Here is a 10,556-nt window from a genome sequence, read left to right as displayed (position 1 = left end):
TTAGCAAATTGTGTTTAGCTGATGTAGAATTGGCCCTCAACTAAATACATCATCAGCCTCACCAGCTCTTGCTGGGTCTTGGCAAGAGCGAGAGACTACACACAGAGTCTCTGGCACCCTTGCCTTCCTACCTTAACACTTCTCATCTTGTAGAGCACCAGGGCCAGCTTTTCCCTGGCCTGTGCATGAGGTTCCACAAATCTGGCCTAGGCTTCTTGGTCTCTACCCTACCCTGAATTCCGTCCCCTTTTCAGATCCTAGCTCGCTCTGACACAAGTTCTCTCCCTCCCCTAAGACATCATTCCATCTAAGGAATTCCAAGTAGAGACTTTGAAAACAGAGAAATCCAGGGTGGTGGCGATTCTGGTATAGGCCTCCTGATAACCCACTTTGAGGGGGGACCCAGCTGAATGCCTATTATAATTCCTTGAGAAAGAAAACCTGGGCTGCCAGAATTTCTCCCCCACCAAGTGGGGTACTCTTTGCGAGGCTCGGTGAGCTCATTGCTCACATTACTGATAGCCTTGCTGCTACTCAGTCCCTCCCTGGGGATAAAATGCATGAATACTTTGGGGCCTAGGGAGCAATCCTAGCCAAATAGAGAGAAAGGGTGCCAGGAAAGCCAGGGAGCTTGGTTAGGACCTCAGGTCCGCATTTGTTTCTAGAGTCTTCTTTGCATCCCTGTTCCAGGGAAAGACTGAGGCATGGAATTCAGATGCACAGCAAAGGCCACAGGACTCCTGGCCAGGGACTGTGGGGATCTGGACAGTAGCATCCTTAGGGGAGCTATAGCTCTTTGCCCTGGCTTCTTGACCTCCTGCTTTTGGAAGGCAAAGAGGATGCAACTACCCTGGTCATGGGAATGGCTGGACCCCTCTGACTTGGAGACAATGGCTGGGCCAGAGCACGTGGGCGAGCCTAGGAGGCTGGCTCGGGTCTGCGGCTTCCTGGGAGGAAGTGAGGCATTGTTTCTTGGGCTGTGCGGGCCTGCTGGAACTCCAGCACAATACAGGGAGCGGTGGGTGCCAGGTCTAGCCCACCGACAATCGGGAACTTGTTTATTGCTTTAATGACCCCATGTTGGATCCACCTGGAAATAGACCTGCTAATGAGCAGAGACAGAGCTGGCACAGCCCCAAGGGAAGCCTGTCGGGCCAGCTACCCTGGAGGCGCTATGGGTGTGTGGCCTGAGACTAGGAGAGCTGGGAAGTGGAGACCTGGGTTCTGTCTGGGAAAACCACAGGGAGATCTCATGCTTCTCCACTGCTATCCACCTCTTGTTGTGGGTTACAAGAAGGTGAAGTGCGGGAAGGGGTGTGGGGCTGAGAATTCAAGGCATAGTCCATCTGCCCATTCCAGCCTTTGCTCCCAACTGCTGGTGGCCTTGGACAAGCTGTCTACACTTCCTGGGCCTTATGTCCTCATCTTTCAGGAAGGGATACCAACATCATTCCTGCTGTCTCCCCACTTCCCCAGGGTGTTGGAAGGATAAGGTAAGATCAGACACAGTACCTGCTTTGAACTCCTTGGAAGAAAAAAACCCTTTTAGACATCAAGGCTTTACACTGTTTGCTTCTTTCCCCTGTGGCTGGAGCCTGGGAGCTTGGAGAGGGATGGAGTGTCTGGGACTTGGTTTTCCTAGACTGTTGATCAGACACCTGCCAGGGACTGAGACGAAATTAAAACTTCCCCTGCATCAAGAACATCTGAGAGCCAAGAGCGGGCACTTGGGAGGGGGCAATAATGTGTTGGAGCCAGCCCATGACAGCTCACAGGAGCTCAGGAATGTTAAATCCACTGGTAGCTTGCAATTGGCTATTGTAGGAGTTTTTATTTCATAGATATCAGCAAACTCTACAAATCAAGGCTTGCTTTCTTTATTTGCTTCCTTCCTTCCTCCCTTCCTTCGTTCCTTCCTTCCTTTCTCCTTCCTTCCTTCTTCCTTCTTTCCTTTCTGCTTCCTTTCTTCTTCCTTTGTTCCTTTCTCCTTCCTTCCTTTCTCCTTTCTTCCTTCCTTCCTTCCTTCCTTCCTTCCTTCCTTCCTTCCTTCCTTCCTTCCTTCCTTCCTTCCTTCCTTCTCTCTCTCTCTCTCTCTCTTTCTTTCTCCCTCTCTCTCTCTTTCTCTTTCTTTTTCTTGAGAACTGGGACAGGATGTGTAGAAGACTGTGGCCCCACACTCCCTACCTAGGTCTCACCAAGCAGTCCCAACCAGGTGTGGCTTATTTGCCCTTTGAACACAGACCCCAGGAGATTGGAGGCCTCAGCAGTTGAGAAAATGGCCTCACTCCATGCAGTAGTGGGACAGGAGTGGCGGTGAGATAGACGGAGGGTGCTGGAATCCAGTCCTAGGAAGAATTGGTCTCTGCTGCACCATACTGAGTTCTGAAGGTCAGGAAGCCAAACCGAAGCTCCAGCCAGGTGCTGAGTGTTTCTTTGCCCTGGTTCAAACACAGCAGTGAGTGGAGGGTCTGGGGTTGGAAGATGAAGGGAATGGGGTGAGACCACGAGGTGAACATATCAGGCATCTATAAGGACACTCTCATAGGAGCAGAACTCAGACATCCTAGGAAGTATTTAAGGAACTGCTTGCTTGCTTGTGTTTTGGGGGTTTGTTTTTAATCCAGGAAGTTTCTTTACAGGCTGAAAAGAGGTGGCCATCATCGATTCTGCTGAAGGCCTCTGGCATGGCAGGCCAGGGAGTGGGGGTGGGGGGCTGACATTGTGAGGCAGAAGGAGGAAGCTGCCAGTGACCTGGGATAGGTCAAGGTGACAGCTCTGGGCCCAGAAGCCAGGATACCCGGGTTCTAGTTCTGGCTGTGCCAGGCGATACAGGGCAAATCACTCCCTCTCTTGCATCTCATCTGTACTCTGCAATCATCCATAGGTGATCTCTAGGGGCCCTGGCAGCTTTGATGTTCTCTGACAGTTTATCTTTACTGCTCTTTGGTTTCTCTCATCAATGCCCCTACACCTATGGTGTGGCACATAAGGGCTTGAGGTCTTGTTATTGACTGAAAGTTTGTGTCTCCACCCCCTAAATTCATGTGTTGAAACTTCGATCCCCAGTGTGATGGTATTAGGAGATGGGGCCTTTGGGAGGTGATTAGGTTTAGATGAGGTCATGAGGGAGAGCCTCTAGGATTGGATTAGTGTTCTTATAAGAACAGCCAGAGGCTGAGCGCAGTGGCTCACACCTGTAATCTCAGCACTTTGGGAAACCGAGGTGGGTGGATCACCTGAGGTCCGGAGTTTGAGACCAGTCTGGCCAACAGGGTGAAACCCCGTCTCTACAAAAGTATAAAAATTAGCTGGGGTTGATGGCAGGTGCTTCTAATCCTAGCCACTCAGGAGGCTGAGGCAGAAGAATCACTTGAACCTGGGAGGTGGAGGTTGTAGTGAGCTGGGATTGTGCCACTGCACTCCAGCCTGGGTGAGAGAGAGACTCTGTCAAAGAAAGAAAGAAAGAAAGAAAGAAAGAAAGAAAGAAAGAAAGAAAGAAAGAAAGAAAGAAAGAAAGAAAGAAAGAAAGAAAGAAAGAAAGAAAGAAAGAAAGAAAGAAAGAAAGAAAGAAAGAAAGAAAGAAAGAAAGAAAGAAAGGAAGAAAGGAAGGAAGGAAGGAAGGAAGGAAGGAAGGAAGGAAGGAAGGAAGGAAGGAAGGAAGGAAGGAAGGAAGGAAGGAAGGAAGGAAGGAAGGAAGGAAGGAAGGAAGGAAGGAAGGAAGGAAGGAAGGAAGGAAAGAAAGAAAGAAAGAAAGAAAGAAAGAAAGAAAGAAAGAAAGAAAGAAAGAAAGAAGAGCCAGAGACCAGAGCCCTTTCTCCCTCTCTCCTTCATGATGTGAGGATGCAGCAAGGAGGCACAGCTTCTATCTGCAAGCCAGGAAGTAGGCCCTCACCAGAAACCAAATCTGCTCCCATCTTGAACTTCCCAACCTCCAGAGCTGCGAGGAATAAATGTCTGCTGTTTAAGCCACCTAGTCTATGGTATTATTTTTGACAGGTGTGCTTCCCTGTTCCTAGGAGATTTCTACATGCGGCATAGCCCGTCTTTCACAGTTAAAGGCATTTGCTCTGGAACTCAGGCAGTCCTGGTCTCAAATCTTGACCCTTGCCTCTTGCTAGCTGTGTAACCTAAGGTAATATGGTTTGGCTGTGTCCCCACCCAAATCTCAAATTGTAGTTCCCATAATTCCCACGTGTCATGGGAGGGACCCAACGGGAGGTAATTGAATCATGGGGATGGCTTTTTTCTGTGCTGTTCTCATGATAGTGAAAAAATCTCTCACAAGATCTGATGGTTTTCTAAAGGGGAGTTCCCCTGCACATGCTCTCTCTTGCCTGCCACCCTGTAAGATGTGACTTTCTCCTCTTTCACCTTCCACCATGATTGTGAAGCTTCCCAGCCATGTGGAACTGTGAGTCCATTAAACTTTTTTTTTTTTTTTAATACATTACCCAGTCTCAGGTATTAGCAGCATGAGAATAGACTAATACGTAGGGAATATTCACTTCTCTGCTCCTCCTGCCTCACCTGAAAAATAAGAGTGTTTGCAGTGCCCACTACCCAGGGTTCCTGGAGGACCAAGTAAGATAATTGGTGTAAATCCTTGGCACAGATTTGGGACACAGCAGGTGTGCAGCCACGTTGGCTGTGGTTATTCCATCATTCTGAGGATGCCACCGCTCTGCTTTCTAGAGGAAGGTGTTGTGGCAGTCCCAGGAAGGACCTGCTGACTAAGAGAGGTGGGGGACCTGGAATCCCCTCACCAGGGGAGGCTGTGTGTCTCCAGGCAGTCCTACCAGGGGATTTCAACCCAGCAAGTGAAAGTCACAACCCCCCAGAGGAGCCCCATTTTGTCACAGTGAAACTGCACAACTGATCTGAAGGGGAGAGTCAGGGAACTCAGGTTCTGACTCGGACTTGGCAAGTCCCTTAGCTGTGCTCGTTCTTACTTCTCTTGTTTATGAAGTCGGGCTCATCTCTGCCCTGCCTCATAGCCCAGGACAAATGAGGTCATGCTGACAAGCAAAATGAAATCAGTAAAAATCTTTTAAAGGACTCTACAAAAATAAAACGAATTATTATCACAAATCATAATAGAATTAATCTACATGGCCCAGAGCAGCCCTTTGAGATTTATTTGTGGGTAGTAGAACTTCTCTTTCCTTTTCTTTTCCAGGGAGGTTTTTTCCAGCAGGCCCCTCTGCACCTTGGGGACAGAGTGGAGCTGAATGTCCCATGTAACTCACAGTCCTGTCTTCCACCCTCCCACTCATCCCTCCACTGGGAAATCTCAATGTATTTTTAGGGAACCTCATTGCTCCCGCCCCTGTTTCCTTTCCAGGGTATGCCTGGGAAAGTTCTTAGGAACTCATGAACGGAGTCTGCTGTAAGGACGCTCTCTTTGGCCTGGGCTTTGGTCCCGGCCCACTTCCCCAGGAGGGCTGAGATGCCCCGTAGCAGTGAAGAGGAGAGTGAGAAAAATCCATGTGACGTGTCAGGGAGGGGCAGCTGCCAGAGGCCCCTAAGGAGGGAGAATGAGTAAACAGCCCAGCCACCGTCCCCAGTCCCCCTGTTCCACTTGGGTGCAGGCAGTTCAGCTTCAGAAAGCTGAGGGTGGGGCAGGCGGGTGACACATGCTCCTCTGGGAGTGGGATAAATAATCTTCAGCTGCAACAATAAAGATCAATTATGACCTAATCGCTCAGCCCGTTTCCAAAAGCCCAAGGGGTGGACCTCGCCCTTCCTCTCCCTCCAGGTTTAATTATCTGAAGAGTCTTGGACTTTTATTTCTTGTTTTTTGTTTGTTTGCTTGTTTGTTTGCACCTGGTTGATGTGTAAGTCTTAGATTTTGGGAGACCCAAAAGAGAAAGAAGATCTGTAAATAATTAAGCCAGGGGATGGCCTTCAGCACAGGAGTGTGTGTGGGCATGGGGTGGGGGTAGAGGATGTGGCAGGTTCCCCCTTGGTGCATCTGTGTGGGTTGGGTATGGGGTGAGGGCAGAGAACCAGAGCAGAGGAGAGAAGGCAGCTGAAACAGACAAGTGCTTCAGGGACAGGAATAAAATGTAGTGAGACCCGAGAGACCTTATTCCCTGACCAGTAAGGCAAGGAACATGGGGATCTCTTGTACCCAGAATTCTCCACAGTGCTCATGGCACATTTATTACAGGTGTTGTATTTTTAAATATTTATTTATTTATTATTTATTATTTTTGGGATGGAGTCTCGCTTTGTTGCCCAGGCTGGAGTGCCATGATCTCGGCTCACTGCAACCTCCACCTCCCAGGTTCAAGCGATTCCTCTACCTCAGACTCCAGAGTAGCTGGGACTACAGGTGAGTGCCACCACGCCTGGCTAATTTTTGTATTTTTAGTAGAGATGGGGTTTCACCATATTGGCCAGGCTGGTCTCGAACTCGTGACCTTGTGAGCCACTGGCCTTGGCCTGCCAAAGTGCTGGGATTACAGCCACCACATCTGCCCTAAATATTTATTTATAAATATGTAATAGAAATATAAATATTTAATATTTATAATGTTCCAAATATTACAGGTGGTGGCAATATCCTTGAAGAGACTAAAAGAACTCAGAGCAGCACTGAACAAGCCAGCAGAGCCGTCACACTCACCCCTACAGTCTCCACAGACAAAGTCCATGAAAGCATTGGCCATTGGCTTTCTTTTTTTTTTTTTTTTTTTTTGAGACGGAGTCTCGCTTTGTCGCCCAGGCTGGAGTGCAGTGGCCGGATCTCAGCTCACTGCAAGCTCCGCCTCCCGGGTTTACGCCATTCTCCTGCCTCAGCCTCCCGAGTAGCTGGGACTACAGGCGCCCACCACCTCGCCCGGCTAGTTTTTTGTATTTTTAGTAGAGACGGGGTTTCACCATATTAGCCAGGATGGTCTCGATCTCCTGACCTCGTGATCCGCCCGTCTCGGCCTCCCAAAGTGCTGGGATTACAGGCTTGAGCCACCGCGCCCGGCCTGGCCATTGGCTTTCACTGGCGTGGATGTGTCACCAGTGGGGTAGAGTTGTTCCTGTCTCTGACACTATTAGTTCATTCTCACACTGCTATTAAAACAAACAAACAAACAAACAAAAAACTTAAGACTGGGTGATTTATGAAGAAGAGAGGTTTAATTGGCTCATGATTCTGCAGGCTATACAGGAAGCATCACGGCTTCTGCTTCTGGGGAGGCCTCAGAGGCTTCCAATCATGGCGGAAGCCCAAGTGGGCACAAGGAGCTCCACGTGGCCGCAGCAGGAGGAAGAGAGACAGCAGGTAGGTGCCACACACTTTCAAACAACCAGATCTCAAGAGAACTTACTATGGTGATGACAGTACCAGGGGATGGTGTTAAACCATGAGAAACCACTCCCATGACCCAATCGCCACCCACCAGGCCCCACCTCCAGCACTGGGGATTACATTTCAATGAGATTTGAGCAGGGACACACATCCCGATCATATCAGACACCATCCTTGGCCAAGTTCGGCCTGTTCAACAATGCCTCTTGCCTCTACCCAATAGCAAGTGGTGCCCACTGTGTGTCATCTCACACAACTTGCCCATGTCCACCTTCTGGACAAAAGAAATCGCTGAAATATATGTGTATCCACAGCAGTGACAAAGATCAATTTGACACAATGATCGAAATCTGTAAAGGATTCATGCATGGCACACAGGTTAAAAACTCCTGCTCAGTTTGACTGGGCCCACTGGTTTTCCTTAAAGGAGTTTCGTGGTCGCAATTCATTTGTCTGGGATGTCTTCCCTGGTCTTTGTCTTCAGATAGAGGTAGCTAGAAAGTCCCTAATGGGATTTCCACATCTCCTCCACCACTTTTGCCTCTACATTCCTAAGCAACCGCTTTAGAATCATGGCCTGTTACAGCCTGAAAGAATAGTAGAGGTGATAGAATCCATTTCACAGATGAGGAAACTGAGGAATGGGGCAGGGAAGTGGCCTTCTGTCTTCTAGTTCAGTGCTCTTTTCTTACCCAAAACTGGCTCTCCTGACTCCCATTTGCTTTCTTTCTTTCTTCTTTTCTTTTTTCTTTTTTGAGATGGTGTTTCACTCTTGTTGCCCAGGCTGGCGTGCAATGGTGCAATCTCAGCTCACTGCAACCTCTGTCTCCCGGGTTGAAGAGATTCTCCTGCCTCAGCCTTCCAAGTAGCTGGAATTACAGGCGTCCACCACCATGCCCAGCTAATTGTTTTTATTTTTAGTAGAAATGGAGTTTCACCATGTTGGCCAAGCTGGTCTCGAACTCCTGACCTCAGGTGATCCACCAGCCTCAGCCTCCCAAAGTGCTGGAACTACAGGCATGAGCCACTGTGCCCAGCCCATTTGCTTTCTAAATTATTTTCCCCCATTGGTTTTTGCTAGTTAGGTATATCTTTATTAGTGATAGTTTTACATTTTCTCCCATATCACATGGGTTTTTAAGACAATGATGGAGGCTCACCCTGGATTAAACTGTATCCCCAGGCAGCCCACAGGGAAGACAGAACACAGGTTGCCTGTGAGCCTGAGGCCCATCCCCCACCCTAGCGTTGAGGCTGCACTATGTTTTAAAATTACCTGAGTATATTTATATATTAGTGTTCTTTTCTATTTTAAAAATGCTTTCCCATTGTGCTTGGCTCACTGGGGCAGTGCTGTTCTCCTGGTTGCGCCGATAGGCTTTTCAATCAAAAACAAGAAGAAAAAAAAAACAAAAAACCCACATTTCTATTTCTTTATATATCTCTGCTTTTTCTGGAAAATAAATATTTGTTGAATTGAATTGGGAAAATTTTTGAGAAAATGTTTTTGTACCTTGTGTGTTCTGCTGTTATTGTTGTTAAATAAGTGCTTTCAGTGACAGGCCTTTCGTTCTGGAAAGGGGGTTTTTGTGTTTGGGAGGGGAGATATTCTCCATCCAGGGGGCTATGTTAGGCGTTTTGGAGTGGGAGTCACTGCCTGCAAGCCAGCGATGGCCACTGCCTTCTCATCTTTCTCTCTTCTCTCTTTCTTCTCTCCCACCAGGTTTCTGCTCCAAATTCACACACTCCCTCCTATCACCAAAGCCACCTGCCACCACTGGCCTCCTGCATGCTGTGGGAGGAGAGCAGGGCAGACGACGTTGCCTCCCCTGACTCCAGTGGCGCGGGTTTGTGAGTCCATGGGGCGCAGATGTCCAGGGAACCATCTGACGCAGCGTGAGGGCAAGGTGATGCAGTGGCATCCCCCCTTGAGATGAGAGAAAGCTGTTCTGGGCTTCCAGTGATTGGCAGCTGAGGTCATTCCTTTGCCCACACCCCCACCCCAAGGCTGCACCAGTGCCCTAAGTTCACCTCAAGGATCACTGCATAGCAGAAGTGAGTTTTACTTAGGTTGAGACACTCACATATAGGGAATGCAGAATAAATCCCATCCCTTCCTCAGCCAGCAGGGGCAAGGCCCCGAAAAGGAAGACATCGCGTGGGGACAGACCAACCTCAGGGGCCTCTCACAGGGCCCTCCCCATCATCACTCACCTCTCTATTCAGCAAACACTCAATGAGACAACCGTGGACCCTAGGGATGCAACGGTGAAGGAGACGCAGCCCTTTAACACCTGGCAGGGCAGAGACACTTCAACAGCCATTGCCAGCCCCAGTGAACAGTGTGATGGTAGGGAAACCCAGCATGCGACGCCCGCACTCAGGAGGGACAGCTGACAGGTGGCTGACCTTTTTTTCTTTCTTTCTTTTCTTTCTTTCTTTCTTTTTTTTTTTTTAGACGGAGTCTTGCTCGGTCACCTCTGTCACCCAGGCTGGAGTACAAGGGCACGATCTCAGCTCACTGCAATCTCTGCCTCCCAGATTCAAGCGATTCTCCTGCCTCAACCTCCCGAGTAGCTGGGATTACAGGCATGCATCACCACGCCTGGCTAATTTCTGTATTTTTAGTAGAGATGGGGTTTCACCGTGTTGGTCAGGCTGGTCTCAAGCTCCTGACCTCGTGATCCGCTGGCCTTGGCCTTCCAAAGTGCTGGGATTACAGGCATGAGCCACCATGCCCGGCCAGCTGACCTTTCTTTTTTTTTTTTTTTTGAGACGGAGTCTCGCTCTGTCGCCCAGGCTGGAGTGCAGTGGCCAGATCTCAGCTCACTGCAAGCTCCGACTCCCGGGTTCAGGCCATTCTCCTCCCTCAGCCTCCCGAGTAGCTGGGACCACAGGCGCCCGCCACCATGCCCGGCTAATATTTTGTATTTTTTTAGTAGAGACGGGGTTTCACCGTGTTAGCCAGGATGGTCTTGATCTCCTGACCTCGTGATCCGCCCATCTCAGCCTCCTGAAGTGCTGGGATTACAGGCTTGAGCCACCGCGCCCAGCCAGCTGACCTTTCTTAAAAGATGTGTAGGTCTTGTTGGGTGCAGTGGCTCACACCTGTATCCCAACAGTTTTTGGTAGGCTGAGGTGGGCAGATCGCTTGAGCCCAGGAGTTTGAGACCAGCCTTGGCAACATGATGAAACCCTGTACCTACAAAAAATACAAAAATTAGCCAGGCATGGTGGTGCAAACATGTGG

General features: G+C 49.2%; 1 protein-coding gene across 1 annotated transcript; it reads left to right on the top strand.

Annotated features, from left to right (window-relative positions):
• The first annotated feature begins 890 nt into the window (after window positions 1-890).
• Window positions 891-9,269, top strand: LOC141409653 (putative uncharacterized protein encoded by LINC00303). Its single transcript, XM_074031484.1, is given in 5 exon segments — window positions 891-957; window positions 6,553-6,620; window positions 6,622-6,676; window positions 7,714-7,720; window positions 9,030-9,269. Coding segments are annotated over 5 exon segments (411 nt in total). The 3' UTR covers window positions 9,244-9,269.
• The last annotated feature ends 1,287 nt before the right edge of the window (window positions 9,270-10,556 follow it).

Source organism: Macaca fascicularis, chromosome 1 (genome assembly GCF_037993035.2).
Source record: "Macaca fascicularis isolate 582-1 chromosome 1, T2T-MFA8v1.1".
Taxonomy (NCBI): Eukaryota; Metazoa; Chordata; class Mammalia; order Primates; family Cercopithecidae; genus Macaca; species Macaca fascicularis.
Note: the sequence above shows the minus strand (reverse complement) of the source record. Positions and strands in the feature narration are given on the sequence as shown.